The 21,585-nt window shown below is 34.5% G+C and overlaps 4 protein-coding genes and 2 pseudogenes across 4 annotated transcripts; 3 read left to right on the top strand and 3 right to left on the bottom strand.

Annotated features, from left to right (window-relative positions):
• Positions 1-2,711, bottom strand: LOC116136655 (FCS-Like Zinc finger 8). The gene is made up of 3 exons (XM_031422327.1): positions 1,701-2,711; positions 778-1,609; positions 1-545 (listed from the first exon to the last, which is right to left on the bottom strand). The coding sequence occupies exons 2-3, from the start codon at positions 1,581-1,583 to the stop codon at positions 437-439; spliced, it is 915 nt and encodes a 304-aa protein (XP_031278187.1). The 5' UTR covers positions 1,584-1,609; positions 1,701-2,711; the 3' UTR covers positions 1-436.
• A 6,621-nt stretch (positions 2,712-9,332) lies between these two features.
• On the bottom strand, positions 9,333-11,114 carry LOC116136631 (uncharacterized N-acetyltransferase p20-like). Its single transcript, XM_031422303.1, has 2 exons — positions 10,522-11,114; positions 9,333-10,448 (listed from the first exon to the last, which is right to left on the bottom strand). Exons 1-2 carry the CDS (start codon positions 11,026-11,028, stop codon positions 10,446-10,448), a joined length of 510 nt encoding a protein of 169 aa, XP_031278163.1. The 5' UTR covers positions 11,029-11,114; the 3' UTR covers positions 9,333-10,445.
• Positions 11,115-11,180: 66 nt separating this feature from the next.
• LOC116136630 (uncharacterized N-acetyltransferase p20-like) lies at positions 11,181-11,971 on the top strand. The gene has a single exon (XM_031422302.1). It carries the CDS (start codon positions 11,332-11,334, stop codon positions 11,887-11,889), a length of 558 nt encoding a protein of 185 aa, XP_031278162.1. The 5' UTR covers positions 11,181-11,331; the 3' UTR covers positions 11,890-11,971.
• A 1,395-nt stretch (positions 11,972-13,366) lies between these two features.
• Positions 13,367-14,165, top strand: LOC116136652 (uncharacterized N-acetyltransferase p20-like). The gene has a single exon (XM_031422324.1). The coding sequence runs from the start codon at positions 13,483-13,485 to the stop codon at positions 14,038-14,040; it is 558 nt and encodes a 185-aa protein (XP_031278184.1). The 5' UTR covers positions 13,367-13,482; the 3' UTR covers positions 14,041-14,165.
• A 2,416-nt stretch (positions 14,166-16,581) lies between these two features.
• On the bottom strand, positions 16,582-17,108 carry LOC116136550 (annotated as a pseudogene).
• A 25-nt stretch (positions 17,109-17,133) lies between these two features.
• LOC116136549 lies at positions 17,134-17,828 on the top strand (annotated as a pseudogene).
• Positions 17,829-21,585: the final 3,757 nt, after the last annotated feature.

Raw genomic sequence — 21,585 nt, 5'->3', positions numbered from 1 at the left:
TGTTATTTGCTTTATTATAACTTGATTGGAATATATTAAAAAAGAATAAGGTAAAGGTAAAATGTAAACTTCACTCATACAACATCTTTACGAGACAAAAACTGTGGATGAAACCCAACTCCCTTGAAGAAAATCATCAACTCTACAATATTTTAGCAGAACTTCAGTATCCTCTGCCTCTACAAGGAGATTATGAAAAACTGGAACCCAAAATAGAATAGTAACAAAACAAGGGAGGAAAATTAACACATCCAGAATCAGTATCTACGAACCATCTTTATCCAATATTTTCTGCCTTAGATTGATGCAGGAAATTTATGACTCGAGTTTTACTACCCTTGTTAAGAAGCTGGTACTTTTCTGCAATGGTCCATACTTTATATGACATCTTAAAGCAAAGAAGAGTGCTGATGGAAATCGAGAAAATTGTTAACTATCATGAGCAATTGCCATAGCCATCATCAACTGGGTCCAATTGATCTCCTTCTTCCTCCCACATTATCTCCTGGAAACGGCATTCACTGCTGCAAAAAGCTTTCTCTCCTCTGCAAATTACGAATTCTCCTTTAGTTTTTCATTTAATTAAGTTCAGTTTCATATCATCATGTACATACTGAAACATATCTGAAATTAAAACTTAATATTGAATTATATGAAATTTATATACTTGTCAATTCAAAAGTAAATTTCCTTTCTAATCCAAATGTTACCAAAAGGGGTGGGTAATGAGAAAGAGAACATCTATTTGGTCCAAGCAAAAGGAAAAAATAGACGAACCTGTACATGTAAATGTCTTTTCCCTGGCCAAGATTCTTCTTGCAAGTGTAACAAAAGCTGAGAAAACTTTCAGATGGGTAGCTTATTTGATCAAAAGCAGTGATCCCGTTATTTTCTTTTCTCAGAGGAGATAACCCAACAACACCACAGCAACTTTCAACAATGCAATTGTCAAAAATATGAGTAGTTCTCGGATTTGGCCCGTGAGAAATGACACAAGTGTAGTCCTCAGAAAGCTCCATCTCAATAGCAGAGAGACAACCCGTGAAAACCTGAGGAGAATTTGGAGTCTCCAGACCCGAATTCACCGAGCCAAAAGTTGATTTTTTAGCCGGAGTGGGAGATAACACAGAGGAAATAGAACCCAATTGAGAGTTTCTAGTTTTGATACCAAACTCAGCTGGAGACATAGGTGAATCTTGAGGAGAGGGAACAAGAGGAGGGATTTGGATCTTTAGCTGTGACCCGAAAAGAACCATTCGGCTCTCAGGTTTTGATTCTTTGGAATCTGATTTAACATCTTCGAGAACATCAACAATGCCAAGACCAATCCCTTTCGAGTCCAATTTGTGCCTAGCTTCAGGTTCCGGGGTTCTCGGTGTGTGTGGATTGGGTTCAGACCAAAAGGGGTTCTTGAGAACAGAGAATGGTTTGCTAATATCAAGAATTGAAGTTGGGCTCATCACATGAGCCTCAGTTTCAGAAAAACTCTTGGTTAAACCAGTGAACAATCTTGGAAATGAAGTGGGTTTTCTATTCTTATCTGTGATGGTGGTGGGCGAGGGAAGAGAGCCATTGTCTGCCATTAACACTGAAATACTTTACAACCCCACTGCAACACAAAGAATAAATTTATCTAAAGATAAGATTTTTTTTTCTTTTCATGAACTAACGAGAGAGAGGAAAGAAAAAAGGAGACTTACCTGTTGTTAACAAGAAATAGCCATGGATTTGATTCTTGTAATTCACAACAAAACCACCTTTGAGAGAATCACACTATATAATATATTAGAAAGTTGAGAAATTTAATAAGGCTTATTGAGTTATTGTTTTAGAGAATCAGATACAAATGGGTGGGACTGGGAAGTACAGTCAAAAGAAGATCAACCATATTATATTTCACTGACTTCCATTTCTAAGTACCGAGCAAAATTAAACTAAGAAAGAAAATAAAACTGAGAAAGCTTTACTTTTTCCCCGACTTTCTCGCACTTTCTTCCCAAAATTTTTCAAGAAGAATCACTCAGACAGAGAACCGACATGCAAAGAGAGTCTCATAAGTCATGATCAAGAGACCAGACGTGCAAATGCATCAGCACGGAGTGCACAGCAACAAGGGCACCAGAAACAAGAAGGTTTTTTGTATTTTTGTTAAAGCCCTCTGCTTTTCACCTCTTCTTTATCTTTATTATGTGTCCTTTTACCAGTAATATTTTCATTCGCCCAACACAAAAACAAATTTGATCCTATAGCTCAATAAAAGAAAATAATTTTCTAAAAAATATCCAAACCTTCACATACAAACAAGAGTAAAAGACGAGAGCATCTAATAAAAACTCCCCAAAAATATATGAAAAACAAAAAAAGATTGGCCAAGTTTATATTACGCTAGTTTAGCTCTTTATTTAACTAAACCCCACTTATTCAAATTCAGTTTTTTTCTCATAACGAGTCCTAAAAAATAGACAAGTAAGTTGCAGAGAGAGATGGAGAGTGTGAGAGAGAAAGAGAAACAAGTAGCTCGTGGGATTGAGGGGCTGTTGGTGTGATTATAAAGAAGCGTGTGCATGGAAATCAGTGGTTTTGATTTTGATTTGATTTGATCACAGTTCACACCACTCACTCAGCTAATCAGAATATTTTTCACGTCAGTTTTTATTTCTGGGTTGACTCTCTCTTTCACTATCTTCCTTTCTTCTCTATCTAGCTAAATGATCTTTCTCTCATCACCAATGGATGCTGCGAATATTATTTTATTTTTGAAAACTCAAAAGCTGACGGGACTCGCCAACCAAACCGTACTGTACAAAAAACTTAAATCAACTACGTCTTTTACAATCTTTGACGTTTAATCTCGCTCCTGCTCGGCTCCGCCTCGACTCCGCGCCGTTTGTTTTGGATTTACAAGACTGCATAGTCAATATAAACTTAAGCCATATAATTTGGGATTAAACTATTGTAATAAACTCATTAATAAAACTGTTAATTTATAATTAAAAATAACTAAATATAACTTGTCATTTAAATTTATTAACTAGAATATCAAGGAAAAATTTTATTATTTCTAAAATATCAGGGGGACTTTATGATTTGATTAAAACTAAAGGGGTTGAGGGAAACCCCTAATAATTAAGACACAAAAAAGTCGGCTGCAACTTCTATGAGATGGAGCGAAGGTTGAGCCGGTGGTCCAGACTGGTCCACAAGAGGGTTTGCAAAATGCGGTCCATCGAATTAGTGAAGTGTGGCGGGGCCCATGATCTTCGGTTTACCAAATTTAAGAGTGGTGGTAGTGTAAGTCACGGACCCGCTAGCTCTAGCTTCGTCATCTTATTCTTCTGTTTTTTCTTTTCTTGCACAACTCCATCATCAAATCATGACACGCGCCCAACGTTAACTCATAAATCATAATCTATATCCACCACGTCATATTGGGTCCCACTTTTAAAACTCCCAGTTCAATGATCCGGCACTCTCGACCCCACTCTACTACATTTTTAATTGTTCTGTCCTCGTCTCTTCAGTTAATTATTGGCGAATTTATGAGATTATCTACCACCTAAAATGTCTCAATTATCCATGCTGAGAGTATTAATGTGAGTTTGGACGCTGGACTTTTTGGTAATTTACGTACGGAGAATCTGGAGGGCCCCGCTTGGAATGATAACTGCCACTGTGTTAAAATGGTATTTGACTAGGGCTGGACAGGCGGAGGTCCCAGACCCATAGGCTCAGTTTCAGTGACATACGCTGATCTCAACATCTCTTATATATATATAAAAAAATATATATATATATTAACGTCTTCTACATTTATTTGATAATAATAATTAGTAGTCAAACTAAACTACACGGTAAAATTACGATTTATATTATTTATTAATGTGAAATCAATATGAAAAAAATCCTAATATTATTGAAAAATATTATATGTCATTGAGATTATTAAAAATGCCTCTAATAAAATTCCTTTTTTTGAAAGGATAAAAAAATCTCTAGTATAAGGGCACATAATATTAATACTTTCCAATAACAACGTATATATATTTCATATTTAGTTAATTTTTTAAACCAGTCTGAACTAACTTGCACACACATCAATTAATCTCCAGACAAATTAATAATCAAGTGATCACTCAATCAATTAGTGGTGGTTAATATTATCCAATTTTTCAGGATGTTAATATCGTGTTGTGAAGGAGCGTGTGCCAACCAACAAAGTCTACCATAAACATTTTTTCAAAGTTGAATCAATCCACATAGAGAATAAAATTAAGAAAATCCTGAAGAACAGGAGCACAAATATAGAAGAATCAAATCAAACAATACAATCCCATAGGCATTTTCCTATTATCTTTTATTTTATGTATCTAACTTCCAACAATGAGGTCCATCAGTCCATGACTTGTAAAAAGTTGGGAAGAAATGTCAAGTCCTTTTTGGGTATTTTAACTACATGTTAAAAGAATTAAAAACCATCATTATAGGTCTCTATTAGTTTAATTTATTCATTAATCTCAATTATTGAGAGCAAAGCAACAAAAGAGTAATCATGATTCATGCTTCTTAATTAACATTTTTAATTTTGTATATATATATATAACTAGAGTGTTATGCCTTATAATTAACACACACACACATATATATATATATATATATATTTTTTTTTTTTTGGTAATCGGAGTGTTTGGATCAATTTATACGTACTTCAACTAATTTATAGAGTACATTAAACACTAAATATAAAAGACTAGGTAGATCAGAATATTATTATAATAGATGATCTTAATATTTAAACTTAAGAGTTTATCATTCTTGACTATCAAACCAATCTGATGGGTATAGTTAACATATTTAAATTTGCTTAAACTATGATTTCCCAAAGCACTCTACAATTAAATAGTAATACAAATACTTAACTTTATGTAGGGGGTCTAATCTCTTTTGGGCCCTCGATTTTAATGATATTATACCAAATAGTTACACCAAGATGGTGACATTTTATTTTACATCAATCATATTTTCAAACTCTAGCTCAAACCCTAGTTTTAACTAGCTAGGTTTGGTTTAATCTTAATTAATAAAAGCGACCAAAACCTTAAATCAAGACGCAAACATTAAATTAGTAAATCAATTGTTTTGTGTGTCCTGAATTGGTGGGTGCATTCTTTTGGAATGGGCTAGTCATCCAATCCCCGTGGTTATTTATAGTCATTAATTACTACTCAATGGGTAGGTTCATAACAATTACAAAAGTTTTGTGAGCAAAATCAAAGTTTGATTTTCTTTATGTTACGCCACGGGTGGTAACAGTAAGTCCATAATTAACTTTAGATGATTAAGTGGTTTAATTGTGACTCTTGAGTGTTGTTGTTATGTGATTTTGATATCAATCTAATGCACGTATGAAATATTGAGTTGGCCTAGAAGACACACGTGAATGAGAAAGAAAGAGCAATAGAGAATAGCGTTTAAAGTGGTTCGGATGCTTAAAGAAGCGAATCCTACGTCCACTGATTTTGCATTAATAAGAATGGTCCAGCGGACTGACTTACAAATGATTATACGAGAGAGAGAATGTTATTTTTATTTTGAGAGATTAGCTAATCCCCCAAATGGGAGAGAAGCTCTTAATTTATAGTGGGATGGATTAAGGTTATGATTACTAAATCTATGAGTTGGTGGGATTATCCATGCAAATCATTCTTTATGTCTCATTACCCACATTCTAGAGAGAATTACGCGATTTGGTGCAGGGATTAGACGCGTGGAATCACTCTAGCTCTTGGCTGGTCTGACGCACACCCACTGCCCTGACAGGAGCATGCCGTCCCTGCCATTATATGACGTGGCTGCCTTTGACTGGCTACGGAGCTACCTAAGCTTTGACTTTTTATACTGGCTGAGTCTTGCGTCAATCTTACTTTTTTTTAGGTATAATAGGTGTATTATTCAGTAAGTCATGAGTTTGAGTATCTCATTGGATATAAATAAAGGTAGTTACTGAAACTTTTATCCAACCGATAGTTTCAGAGTTTTAGGAAATTAATAAAGGTCTATATAAACTGACTCAGATATCGTGGTCATTAAATTAAAAAAAAATGAGTAAGACCGTAATGTTGACATGATTTGAAGTAGAGTTTAACTTTAACCCTAGTTGGGAGTAAACAGAATGATTCGAAATTGAGTTCAGTTTCAGTTGTTTGATTTTAAAGTGGTGGATTTAATTTGCTTTTATTTTATGGATAGTGGCATGTGCTCTTCAATATACTTTTACATAAACTCTTCAGTCCGGAAAGTCTTTGGTGTAACGTATTGTCGCTATCTATGATGGTTTTTTTTTTTATTTTAAACAAATTAATTTTCTTTAAATCTGAATCAAATGACATCCATTGACTAATTTATTGTTTGCATTCCACGTCTGCTCTTGACAAGGATTTATACATTCTTGATACAATAAAGAGGATTTGATGACGTACCACTTGCAAAATAATGTATTTCACGTCAATATTTTTTTTTTCTTTTTCGTTTTAACCGTAATTTGTATATCTGAGTTATTTAGATACACCACTTTTTTTCCGTCAAATAATGGTTTAATGGTAATTTTTCACCCTTCATTTTTAAACAATTATTCTTTTCTCGATCATCACTCATCAAAACTCCTCGAATATTATTCTCGTCACCCCACTAATCACGATAATAGTAGGTCCAAATTTTTATTCGAAGGGTCTCCGCAGCTCTGCTATTGTTTGCTAAACAATTAGAAAACTTTAAAAAATCTCAAACATTAAGTAAAAAAAAAAAAAATACAATATCAAGAACATGAAAGAAAAGAATACAATATCATAACACTTTCCTACTTAATAAGTTTTATAGAAGTAATTTTTTGAGTAAATGTCAACCAAAACTTAAATTAAGTCAATATTGCGTTGACTTTTAATATGAATTATAAAAAAAAAAAAATGAATTTTCTTGGTATAAACATAAATAATAACTCAAATTTTTTTAATAATTTTGAGCAACTAAACGGTGAAGTTTGAAATATAGGAAAGTGGAGGGCAAAAGATGAAGAATAACATCCTTTAAAATATAGTTAATATTTTAATTTGGAAAAACAGGAACATTCTTAAACACAAAACACATAATAAACTCATAAGATCTATGTCTTTTTCTTTCAACTTATAATGAAAAATCTCAAAAAAATAAGCATGATTCAACTCTAAAATAAACTAAATTAAAATAAGTAATACACATACATAAAACTGATATAACAGAAAATAAAGTTAATTGTAGCACTTTGAGTAATGCAAGTTTCAATAATTTTAGTCTTCAAAAGTTTTAAGAGTGAATAATATGAGAAAGAGAAAGAAAGGATGAGAGAGTAAAAAATTTTAGGGATAAAATCATAAAAAACAGGTGGAGTCGTGGAGAAGAAGAGTGAAGAGAGTTTTAAACTTTTAATATGATATGGATTTGAAATATATATATTAATAACAAGTTTTTTATAAGCTTGGATATATGTATAATAGTTCTCATTTGCAAAAAATCTGAGAGTAAACCTGCCTATATATATTAATGACACTTTTTTGTGGGCTTATATATTAATAATTTAAAAAAAAAAACATATGAGCGTAGGCCTGAGTCTACCTTTAAAGGGGCTAGATCCGTTATTAATTATCGATAATTGAACGATTAGGGTTTATACAGTCACTTTTCTTAAGTCAAATTCTAATCAATTTTAATCACTAAAATCCAACCTCTTACCTTCCTCCTTAAAAAATCTTAATAATTTAGATCAAATTTCGTATTTATTATTAAAATATAAATTTAAATAACAAAATGATATTTTAAAAAATCCACGAGTAAAAAAATGCCATTACATTATCATTTTTGGGTGGGAAAAAGTCATTAACATTTATTAATAATATTAATTTTAATTGAAATGACAATGGAGAAAAAGAGACATGGAAAACCCGAAGGGGAGGCGCCTGGAGTCGCTTTTCATAGGATTAAGTGCAGGTGGGGTGGCCCCAACCCAATTAATCACCCTTTCTTTTTTCATATTAAATTATTGAAGAGACTAAGGCTAACTGAATGAGTTGGCCTTTAAAATCACTCAGGTCCCAGTGATAGGCCGCTGGCTCTCTGCAACCCTCCATTTTATTGGCTACATCAGGAAGAGACAGGATGGAAGTGGTAGTCCATTTCTGCGTATCACCTCAAGGGACCACCGCCTCCTCACCCAGATGACCCTTTCATTTAATCAAAACAAGTACGGTCGTATAACGTCACGTATCCAATCCCAGCCCCCCCTGCAATTCTGTCCACAAGAAATACAACTCTCCAATGCACAAATCCGTTTCCACTTGATATATTATGAATATTCCAACATTTTAAGTCAATTTAATCGTCTCAAAGATAGATAATTGATGGAATAGTCCTTCACTCCTTTGTCATTGCTAATGACCCATTTATGTTAAGTTCAATTTATCTCTTAAATCTAGCTCTTATGTGTCCCCTAAAATAAATGTATTTTTGGTTTGTTAAAAAAGTAAATCTCATTGTTTATAATCAAAATATGTGATATAAAAATCATTTTTTTTCTTACCGAAGTGTTTAGGCCAGTTTACGCGTACCTCAACTAATCTTTTAGGACCCTTAAATTAAGGATCAAGAAAGCCTCTAATGACAACTCTTATTAGGAGCCGAGGAGAATTGAATTTGAGATATTTTGAGTAATACATTCAAGAGTCTTAGTTGATTACTCACCACCCATTAATATTTAATATTTTTACTTTTAAGTATGTATATCTTTAATATTTAAAATTTCAGTATTTAATCTTCAATAATGAGATGTATTATTTTATTAAAAAATTCCTTGGGCTAATTTGTTCTTTGTCAATCACTGTGAGTTTCTTTTGTTATGGTCTATTACATTTGGGTTAAGAAAAATGAAAAGTGATAAAATATAGTCAAAAGAAAAGAGATAGAGATAGAAAATAATCAATTAAAGCGAAAGATTGATTTAAATAATATCAAAAAAAGAAGAAGATGATCTCAGCAATAAACAAAGGAAAAACCTTTTTAATCAAAGTTGATGTGTGCAATTAGTGATTAGACCCAATACATGAATCCCAATTACAAATTCTTAATAATTAACAAACTAATTAAATTTAGATCATACCGAATAACCACATATGATCAAATGAATCCAATGATCATAATCACAACTGTGATTAGAGGGAAGTGATGAGATCATAGAACCAAATCACACTGCCGTAACCGTCTGATGTTGATGTTGCACATTATGCTTTTGTAATGTCGATCTTATCAAATGTCACTGGTATGGGTACTGGAAATCGGAAAAAATTGTGGTCCATTGTGCTGGCGTATCCTGTCCTGCCCAACATACAATGGTAAACAATATGGCCCATCTTGGTCCAATGCTAGGAAATGATTATTGTGGCTGTGGGAATTTTTGGGCTGGATCGGTATGAATCTACCACTATAGTGAAAAGTTGAAAATATGCTAAAATAAATGTTTCATGAAAATGCATGCTTTAGATTTTAATTGTTCAGACCACCTTGTTTTTCTCCAGCCCTCCTTTGTTTTGTTTGTCTAAATTCGTCGTGCTAGTATAGAGAAAACGACATATTACCACCCGAGGTTTAGCGAAATTCCAAGTTGATATCCCTGATTCCATTTATTTTAGATGCCATTTCATTTATTTTAACATATTCTTAACTTTTCACTATAGTGAGACGCATGTTAGCATGCAAAAGTGTGCTGGCGCTTTCTTTGGCTAAGAAGGACTCATGTTAGCAAAAAGAGGCTCACGTTAGTAGCATCCAAGCCGATGGTTTTTGGTTTTTTTCAACTGATTTCAAAGTCCAAAATCACTTCCAAGACCACTATTGGACTCCCTACAATCTCCTCTAAAAAACCTATACTTTTATTTATGGATCTCATTCACCGTTTTTGACCACCTTCAGTAGTCACTAATAGTGTTAGTGTAAGAATGAGAATCTGAAATAAATGCAAGTAGGAGGTATCAACTTGAGATTTTGCTAAACCTCGATGGGAATATGCCGTTTACCCTCGCTAGTATATCATGTTGGGCCATTCTTACGACCACCACAATAACAAGACATCATCAAGTATGATTCATGTACAGAGAATATGTGTTGATTGAGTACATTGAATCAGTTCTAGAAAGGAAACGTGGGCCAAAAATTTGTTGTACGCAGTACGCACACATCTATGGTCAAGAATCAGACTAAAATAATTACACTCAGAACACGAAAAGCTAAAAGAATTAAGAATGTTTAAATCATAGACCTACATGTTCTGTTCTTAACAGATACCATCACAGCGAGGAAGGACACAACCTGTTGGCATTTGTCTGCTCATTTGTTGTTTAACTCGGCTTCAGCTAGCTGGGGTTTTGTTACTAATCATCAAGGGAACTGACGAAACCAAGTTTTATGTGATTTGAGCCATAAGATAAAGAGCTCTCACATAACCTTATCGGTATAAATGAAGCCATACACAAACATGTCTCTAATTTCGCCTTTGCAGAAACCGTACTTCCTTAACAAACCTTCTTTCAAGAACCCAACTTTTTCTAGTACCCTTTGAGACCCTTTATTTTCTACCTCTACCAGAGCCTGCAATCTCACCAAATCTGGAATTTCCTCAAACACTTTAGAAACAGCCATTTTCAATGCTACCGTGACTACCCCTTGACCCCAGTACTCTGCCGCCAATGCATATCCTACGTGGGCTCTGCATCTATCATCACCTGCTTCTTGTTTGATTGAAATGTAGCCAATCGAACGGTCATCCAAACATATGGACCGACGCCAAGGGTGGGGTATAGCAACTTTGTCAAGATAATTTAATGCTTCTTCTCTGGAAGTAATTGTGTTCCATCTGAGATAGCGTGTCACTCTATCGTCACTAGCCCATTTCAGGAAATCATCAACATCGGAGAGCTTGAATGGACGGAGGGAAATTCTTGATGGGTCCATTGAAACAGGCTGCAACAGAATTGCAATGAGATGGATACTCCAAGCTGAATTTAACTATTGTATGAAGTGGAAAATTCCTGTTGAAATAGTCAGCTAAGGCGGCTATAAATATGTTAAAACAGTTTTGGCGTTTTCTAATTCCTTGCTCCTCACTCCAATCAAGGCAACGTTTACCCCAATTATAAGTTAACATTTCTCATTCTATCTTAATTCCATATGTTAATAAATGCTATATCTTTCTTCTCATATTTTGTACTACGGTACTCATTAAGCTTTGTTAAACAGTCTTGGTTAAAAGCATAAATGGAGGAAAAATCCTCCAAACCATATGAAAATGAAGGCGACCCTAAATTCTCTGATATCTCTCTCAGGTTGTTAGATCTTTCAGACATCGACGATTTCATGGTGTGGGCTAGTGATGGTAAAGTTGCTCGCTTTTGCAGATGGGAACCTTACACTAGCAAAGAAGAAGGCATGAGCTTTATCAAAGACAAAGTTGCAACCCATCCATCGTTCAGGGCAATTTGCATCAACAACAGGCCAATTGGTGCTATCACAGTCACGCCAAAATCCGGTCATGATAAGTGTAGAGGTGAGCTTGGATATGTTTTGGCCTCGAATTACTGGGGCAAAGGGATTGCTACACAGGCTGTGAAGATGGTGGCTAAAACTATATTTGATGAATGGCCACATTTGGAGAGGCTGGAGGCTCTTGTAGACGTTGAAAATGTGGGCTCACAAAGGGTGCTAGAGAAGGCTGGATTCAAGAAAGAAGGTGTTCTTAGAAAGTATTTGATTCAAAAGGGAAGCACTCGAGACATGGTCATGTTTAGTCTTCTCTCCACTGATCCTAAAACTTAATCATCTGTACAAAATTTAGTTTGTGTAATATTCACTGTAGTTTGTTTTCTTTTAGCTGTTATTTGTATTCATAAACAGATCATAAAAATTGAACATACAGGATGTGAATTTCCACTATCCATCCTTATGATGACCTTATCTATTTTCGTTGACTCCAAGTTGATTAGGATTATTAAGTCTCTACAGCGGCGAAAATAGCTAGATTAGGTCCCTTTCTCACCTTGGTGTACTAGTCAACTAAGGCGGCATTAAATACAGTTTCATCTTGGCACTTCTCCTTTTTTCCCTCTATAATAATTTATTTATCATATTTCCAGGACAATTACTAGAGGTCAATTTCTTATTGTTTTTGTTAGAATACCAGGGTCTACTGAGTTGTCTTGATTGAATTAACAAGTGATGAATTGGATAATCAAACAACTCTGAATAATCTGAACATCCTGAATCATTCAATCAAGGCATAAAAATAAAAAAGAAAGAAAGAAAGCTCAAAAAAAAAAAAAAACAAAAAGCAACCATATAGATTTATAGTGGTTCGGTTAAGTAGCTTACATTCACTCTTCAAGCGCTCAATAGGTATATTATTAATCATGATTTCAAACAGTATGAAAAAGAATTGAAATAGAGAGTACAAGAAATAACACATCCAAAATTAAGACCCTAGATTTCTCTACGAGAGTTGCTCATTTCCTTCACCAGCCTACCCTATTATAAACACAAACACTCCTCTCAGATCGCCCTCCGCTTGTCTTGAATTTCTCCACAGCCTTGAGATGAACAAGTTTAGAATCTCTTCATATTCATGCTTCCAATGAGGTGAGGATGAGAATAAAGTTGTTGCAAGAGAAATAGATCAAATGACACGAATTGAAACTGATTCAAGGAGAAAACGACTGTCGCACAGACCATCTTTGATTTCTTTATAAAAAAGGTTGACTTCTTTATAAAAGGCTGATTCCACCGTGGCCAATGTAAGCCACATCACCACAGTTTTCATTACATATAGGCAAGCACTCACCAATTGGGACGGTTCAAGTGTTGACTGTGATGGGCGATCAGGAGATTAACTGATTAAGAGAAACTTAATGACCATTTCTAGCATCATCTTTATTAAAGGAATATCTCAAGACACTTCTTTCAATGTATAATCTAGTTTTCTCCACGGTCCTTTGGGAGATATCTTGTTCTTTATTAATTTTCAACCTAACTTGAAGCCAAAACACTCATGGATAAATAATACTTCTAAGCCTATCAGCTATCACGATGATTGTTCTTGTTCCTGTCCCTGACCTTAACTTCCTGTATTATTGACTTATGGTCAACAGTGGCGGCCATTACAGAAGCATCTTTTTCTCCTTGGCATTTTTGTCCGATTAATATATTCATAATTCAATGTACACCACGTATTAAAAAATTGAACCCCCGGGCCCAAATATGGCCGCATTGATATATACTATTCCTTAAATATATATTTATAAATGCAAGAACTTTACATCTCTTTTCCCATTCTGCTTAATTTCTCAGATGAAAAATTTTCTTGTCTTGTGATCTATTCAACCATTTAGCCATACATTCAGGGAAAGTAGAGTGGACATGGAGGAACAATCTTTGGAATCAGAGGTAAAAGAAGGGCAGAGCGAATTCTCGCAGATCTCTCTGAGGCCATTGGAGCTATCAGACATCGATGATTTCATGGTGTGGGCTAGTGATGATAAAGTGACTAGTTTCACCAGTTATGGACCTTTCAGTCACAAAGAAGAAGGCATAGAGTATATTAACCACGTCGTTATACCCCACAAGTGGTTCAAGGCAATTTGCTTAAATAACAGGCCGATTGGGGCTATATCAGTGACACCATTTTCAGGCAACGACAAATGCAGAGGTGAAATTGGGTATGTTCTGGGGTCAAAGTATTGGGGCAAAGGAATTGTAACAAGGGCTGTGAAGATGGTGGTTGATATTATATTTGATGAGTGGCCACATTTGGAGAGACTTGAGGCTCTGGTAGATGTTGAAAATGTTGGGTCACAGAAGGTGCTGCAGAAGGCTGGATTCATGCGAGAAGGTGTTCTCAGAAAGTATTGTCTTCTAAAGGGAAAAACTAGAGATATGGTCATGTTTAGTCTTCTTTCTACTGATCCCAGAATTTGATTAATTGTATGAGTTAATGCTGTGTTTCCTGGTGAATTGATTGAGTATATATGGCCATGTCTATGATTTGAAAAGGAATATTTAGTTGAATATCAAGATGGGCATCTTTCAATTATCCAATATAATTAACCCTTTTTATTTATTTATTTTTTTTAATGCTAGTACACAATAATTTGAACGGTTAAGATATTTGTACAGGGTTACTTCAACTTTCTTTAATTTTGGCACTCATAATTGTCTCCTAAACTCTTTTCTAGTGCTAGTTATGAGATAGAGGTAGTGAAGACAAAACCAATTCTGGGTATTTGGTGAGTGAGTGTTAAGATTATGAGAGAAAAAATAAGATGGACCATGCTTCATTTTTCACTTAAGAATATAGCTCTCTTCTAATGACAGATTGTTCAAATCATATATTTAGGTTTATATCTTATTTGGACTAAGGTATAATTGTGAAAGTAAATTGTAATAAACCTCTAGTTAAATATAAGTAAATAAATTTTTTCCATCCAAATAATGGTTTAATGACACTTTTTCACTTACAGACTTTTAAAATACCATTTTATTATTCAAATTTATATTTCTTTTCTGATTCCAACATGGTTGCAACCCCACACCACCACCATTTTCTTCCCCGATCATCACTCACTAAAACCCCTCAAGCCTTATTCCCGCCAATCTCACCAATCATCGGCAATCGAACGATTAGGGTTTGCGTAACTGCCCCTCTCAAGTCAAATTCTGTTCAATCCCAACCACCAAAATCCAACATTCTACCACCAAAAGACTCATCGGCCTTCCATCTTCTAAAGTCTTAATAGCCTGAATCGAGTTTGCTCTCTGTTCACCGTTAAAATATAAATTTGGATAGTAAAGTAGCATTTTAAAAGTCTGTGGGTGGAAAAGTGTCATTAAACGATTATTTGGGTGGGAAAAAGTCATTAACTTAGTTTAATATACTGAGAATCTTATGTCGTGTAAGGCAAGTCTTGATGGTGGAGATAATGGACCTAATAGCATCACATCTTAATTTTATGTTGCATTAAGTTCCAAGTTTTCATTGTGGAGATGTCCCCAAACCTGAAGGTTTGAGACTAGTTCTCGATCGGGGCTCGGGTAAATGCCCCTGGCCACAAGGGGGATTGAGACTAATTACCGATCGAGGTTCAGGTAAAGCCCCTGGCCACAAACTGCGTCCAGTGAGATTCGAACCCTTGACATTATCGGTAAAGTTTGTCCATTGAAAATCCAGTTACCAGCTAGATTACAACTCATGGTTAAATGACACCTAATTTGAATCTTGGAATCTTATGCTACATCAAGGGTGTAAGACGCAAGAGTAAGCACATAAATAGTATCACAAAATTTTAAAAAAATATAAATGATTAAAAGTTGAGTATTAACAGATAAAATTAACAAATTGATTGCATAATAATCTATTTTAGTTATTATACTTTTTTAGGGTTAGTTTGAGATTGTTGTGACTTTAAGTTTAATCATTTTTTTCCCCTGCCCAACATACAATGGTAAACAATATGGCCCATCTGGTCCAATGCTAGGAAATTATTATGGTGGCTATGGGAATTTTTGGGCTGGATCGGTAGAATGCCACTCAATTTGTTTTTATAGTGTTTCATGAAAATGCATGTTTAGATTTATTGTTCAGACCTCTTGTTTTTCTCCAGCCCTCCTTTGTTTTGTTTGTCTAAATTCGTCGTGCTAGTATAGAGAAAACGACATATACCATCCGAGGTTTAGCGGAATTTCAAGTTGATATCTCTAATTTCATTTATCTAGATGCCATTTCTTTTATTTTAATATATTCTCAATTTTAACGTAGTGAGACACACGTTAGCATGCAAAAGTGTGTGCGGCGCTTTCTTTGGCCAAAAATGGCTCATGTTAGCAAAAAAAGGCTCACGTTAGCAACATTCAAGCCGATGGTTTTTGGTTTTTTCCAATTGATTTGAACTCCAAAATCATTCCAAGACCACCGTGGACTTCCCACAATCTCCTCAAAAAATCATACTTTCACTTGCAGACCTCATCACCGTTTTTGATTATTTTCATAGTCCTAACGGTGTTAGTTTAACGGTGAAGATCTAAAATAAATGCAATTAGGAGGTATCAACTTTAGATCTCGCTAAACTCAATGGGAATATGCGTTTACTCTGCTCGTATCATGTTAGGCCATTTTACGACCACCACAATAACAGACATCATCAAGTATGATTCATGTACAGAGATATGTGTGATTGAGTACATTGAATCAGTTCTAGAAAGGAAACGTGGCCCAAATGTGTAGTACGCAGTACGCACACATCCATGGTCAAGAATCAGACTAAAATAATTACAACTCAGAAGAACACGAAAAGCTAAAGAACTAAGAATGTTTAAATCAAGACCTACATGTTCTGTTCTTAACAGATACATCACAGCGCGGAAGGCACAACCTGCTGGCATTTGTCTGCTCATTTGTTGTTTAACTCGGCTTCAGCTAGCTGGGGTTTTGTTATATCATCAAGGGAACTGACGAAACAAGTTTTATGTGATTTGAGCCATAAGATAAAGAGCTCTCACTAACTTATCGGTATAAAGGAAGCCATACACAAACATGTCTCTAATTTCGCCTTTGCAGAAACCGTACTTCCTTAACAAACCTTCTTTAAGAACCCAACTTTTTCTAGTACCCTTTGAGACCCTTTATTTTCTACCTCTACCTGCAACTCACCAAATCGGAATTTCCTCAAACACTTTAGAAACAGCCATTTAATGCTACCGTGACTACCCCTTGACCCCAGTACTCTGCCGCCAATGCATATCCTACGTGGGCTCTGCATCTCATCACCTGCTTCTTGTTTGATTGAAATGTAGCCAATCGAACGGTCATCCAAACATATGGACCGACGCAAGGGTGGGGTATAGCAACTTTGTCAAGATATTTAATGCTTCTTCTCTGGAAGAATTGTGTTCCATCTGAGATAGCGTGTCACTCTATCGTCACTAGCCCATTTCAGGAAATCATCAACATCGGAGAGCTTGAATGGACGGGGAAATTCTTGATGGTCCATTGAAACAGGCTGCAACAGAATTGCAATGAGATGGAAACTCCAAGCTGAATTTAACTATTGTATGAAGTGGAAAATTCCTGTTGAAATAGTCAGCTAAGGCGGCTATAAATGTTAAAAAGTTTTGGCGTTTTCTAATTCCTTGTCCTCACTCCAATCAAGGCAAAGTTTACCCCAATTTTCTATCTTAATTCCATATGTAATAAATGCTATACTTTCTTCTCATATTTTGTACTACAGTACTCATCAAGCTTTGTTAAACAGTCCTGGTTAAAAGCATAAATGGAGGAAAAATCCTCCAAACATATGAAAATGAAGGCGACCCTAAATTCTCTGATATCTCTCTCAGGTTGTTAGATCTTTCAGACATCGACGATTTCATGGGTGGGCAGTGATGGTAAAGTTGCTCGCTTTTGCAGATGGGACCTTACCCTAGCAAAGAAGAAGGCGTGAGCTTTATCAAAGACAAAGTTGCAACCCATCCATCGTTCAGGGCAATTTGCATCAACAACAGGCCAATTGGTGCTATCACAGTCACGCCAAAATCCGGTCATGATAGTGTAGAGGTGAGCTTGGATATGTTTTGGCCTCGAATTACTGGGGCAAAGGGATTGCTACACAGGCTGTGAAGATGGTGGCTAAAACTATATTTGATGAATGGCCACATTTGGAGAGGCTGGAGGCTCTTGTAGACGTTGAAATGTGGGCTCACAAAGGGTGTAGAGAAGGCTGGATCAAGAAAGAAGGTGTCTTAGAAAGTATTTGATTCAAAGGGAAGCACTCGAGACAGGTCATGTTTGTCTTCTCTCCACTGATCCTAAAACTTAATCATCTGTACAAAATTTAGTTTGTGTAATATTCACTGTAGTTTGTTTTCTTTTAGCTGTTATTTGTATTCATAAACAGATCATAAAAATTGAACATACAGGATTTGATTTCCACTATCCATCCTTATGATGACCTTATCTATTTTCGTTGACTCCAAGTTGATTAGGATTATTAAGTCTCTACAGCGGCGAAAATAGCTAGATTAGGTCCCTTTCTCACCTTGGTGTACTAGTCAACTAAGGCGGCATTAAATACAGTTTCATCTTGGCACTTCTCCTTTTTTCCCTCTATAATAATTTATTTATCATATTTCCAGGCAATACTAGAGGTCAATTTCTTTGTTTTGTTAGAATACCAGGGTCTACTGAGTTGCTTGATTGAATTACAAGTGATGAATTGGATATCAAACAACTCTGAATAATCTGAACATCCTGAATATTCAATCAAGGCATAAAAATAAAAAAGAAGAAAGAAAGACTCAAAAAAAAAAAAAAAAAAAAAAAGACAGCCATAATAGATTTATAGTGGTTCGTAAGTACTTACATTCACTCTTCAAGGCTCACAATAGGAGATTATTAATCCTGATTTCAAACAGTATGAAAAAGAATTGAAATAGAGAGTACAAGAAAATAACACATCCAAAATTAGACCCTAGATTTCTCTACGAGAGTTGCTCATTTCCTTCACCAGCCTACCCTATTATAAACACAAACACTCCTCAGGATCGACCTCCGCTTGTCTTGAATTTCTCCACAGCCTTGAGATGAACAAAGGGTAGATCTTCTTCATATTCATGCTTCCAATGAGGTGAGGATGAGAATAAAGTTGTTGCAAGAGAAATAGATCAAATGACACGAATTGAAAACTGATTCAAGGAGAAAAACGACTGTCGCACAGACCATCTTTGATTTCTTTATAAAAGGTGACTTCTTTATAAAAGGCTGATTCCACCGTGGCCAATGTAAGCCACATCACCACAGTTTTCATTACATATAGGCAAGCACTCACCAATTGGGACGGTTCAAGTGTTGACTGTGATGGGCGATCAGGAGATAACTGATTAGAGAAACTTAATGACCATTTCTAGCATCATCTTTATTAAAGGAATATCTCAAGACACTTCTTTCAATGTATAATCTAGTTTCTCCAACGGTAATATCATAACACTTTCCTACTTGAATAAGTTTATAAGAAGTAAAATTTTGAGTAAATGTCAACCAAAACTTAAATTAAGTCAATATTGCGTTGACTTTTAATATGAATTAATAAAAAAAAAAAGGAAATTTTCTTGGTATAAACATAAATAATAACTCAAATTTTTTTAATAATTTTGAGTAACTGAACGGTGACGTTTGAAATGTAGGAAAATGGAGGGTAAAGGATGAAGAATAACATCCTTTAAAATACAGTTAATATTTTAATTTGGAAAAACAGGAACATTCTTAAACACAAAACATATAATAAACTCACAAGATCTATGTCTTTTTCTCTTAAATTAGAATGAAAATCTCAAAAAAATAAGCATGATTCAACTCTAAAATAAACTAAATTAAAATAAGCGATACACATACCTAAAACTGATATAACAGAAAATAGAGTTAATTGTAGCACTTTGAGTAATAAAAGTTTTAATAATTTTAGTCTTCAAAAATTTTAAGAGCAAATAGCATGAGAAAGAGAAAGAAAGGATGAGAGATTAAAAACTTTTAGGGATAAAATCATAAAAAACAGGTGAAGCCGTGGAGAAAAAGAATTAAGAGAGTTTTAAGCTTTTAATATGATGTGGGTTTGAAATATATATATATTAATAACAAGTTTTTTATAGGCCTGGATATATGTATAATAGTTCTCATTTTAAAAAAATCTGAGAGTAAACCTGGGTATATATATTAATTGCACTTTTTTGTGAGCCTATATATTAATAATTTTTTTTTAAACATATGAGCGTAGACCCAAGCCTACCCTCAAAGAGGCTAGATCCATCATTAATTATCGACAATCAAACGATTAGAGTTTATACAATCACTCCTCCTAAGTTAAATTCTGATTAATTCTAATTACTAAAATCCAACTTTTTATCTTCTTTCATAAAAAATCTTAATAATTTAGATCAAATTTATTTCTTATTTATTATTAAAATATAAATTTAAATAATAAAATGATTTTTTAAAAATCTACGAGTAAAAAAATGTGCCATTACATTATTATTTTTGGGTGAGAAAAAGGCATTAACATTTATTAATAACATTAATTTTGATTGAAATGACAATGGAGAAAAAGAGACATGGAAAACCCGAAGGGGAGGCGCCTGGAGCCATTTCAGATGTCGCTTTTCATAGGATTAAGTGCAGGTGGGGTGGCCCCAACCCAATTAATCACCCTTTCTTTTTTCATATTAAATTATTGAAGGGACTAAGGCTAACTGAATGAGTTGGCCTTTAAAATCACTCAGGTCCCAGTGATAGGCCGCTAGCTCTCTGCAACCCTCCATTTTATTGGCTACATCAGGAAGAGACAGGATGGAAGTGGTAGTCCATTTCATGCGTATCACCTCAAGGGACCACCGCCTCCCGACCCAGATGGCCCTTTCATTTAATCAAAACAAGTACAGTCGTATAACGTCACGTATCCAATCCCTCCACCCCCCCTGCAATTCTGTCCACAAGAAATACAACTCTCCAATGCACAAATCCATTTCCACTTGATATATGTTCATTTGAGATATTATGAATATTCCAACATTTTAAGTCAATTTAATCGTCTCAAAGATAGATAATTGATGGAATAGTCCTTCACTCCTTTGTCATTGCTAATTACCCATTTATGTTAAGTTTAATTTATCTCTTAAATCTAGCTCTTATGTGTCCCCAAAAATAAATGTATTTTTGGTTTGTTAAAAATGTAAATCTCATTGTTTATAAAATCATATTTTAATCTAGTTTATCATATATTCTTCGTCCCGTTAAATAAAAATCTTTTTATTTTTTTTACTGAGGTGTTCAAATCAGTTTGTGCATACCAGTTGATTACTCAGCACCCATTAATATTTAATATTTTAACTTTTAAGTATATCTTTAATATTTCAGTATTTAATCTTCAATAATGAGACGTATTATTTTATTAAAAAATTCCTTGGGCTAATTTGTTCTTTGTCAATCACTGTGAGTTTCTTTTGTTATGGTCTATTACTTTTGGGTTAAGAAAAATGAAAAGTGATAAAATATAGTCAAAAGAAAAGAGATAGAGATAGAAAATAATCAATTAAAGCGAAAGATTGATTTAAATAATATCAAAAAAAGAAGAAGATGATCTCAGCAATAAACAAAGGAAAAACCTTTTTAATCAAAGTTGATGTGTGCAATTAGTGATTAGACCCAATACATGAATCCCAATTACAAATTCTTAATAATTAACAAACTAATTAAATTTAGATCATACCGAATAACCACATATGATCAAATGAATCCAATGATCATAATCACAACTGTGATTAGAGGGAAGTGATGAGATCATAGAACCAAATCACACTGCCGTAACCGTCTGATGTTGATGTTGCACATTATGCTTTTGTAATGTCGATCTTATCAAATGTCACTGGTATGGGTACTGGAAATCGGAAAAAATTGTGGTCCATTGTGCTGGCGTATCCTGT

The sequence above is a fragment of the Pistacia vera genome, unplaced genomic scaffold, assembly GCF_008641045.1.
Source record: "Pistacia vera cultivar Batoury unplaced genomic scaffold, PisVer_v2 Contig317, whole genome shotgun sequence".
NCBI lineage: Eukaryota > Viridiplantae > Streptophyta > Magnoliopsida > Sapindales > Anacardiaceae > Pistacia > Pistacia vera.
The sequence above is the reverse complement of the archived record's forward strand: the minus strand, read 5'-3'. Positions and strand labels throughout refer to the sequence as shown.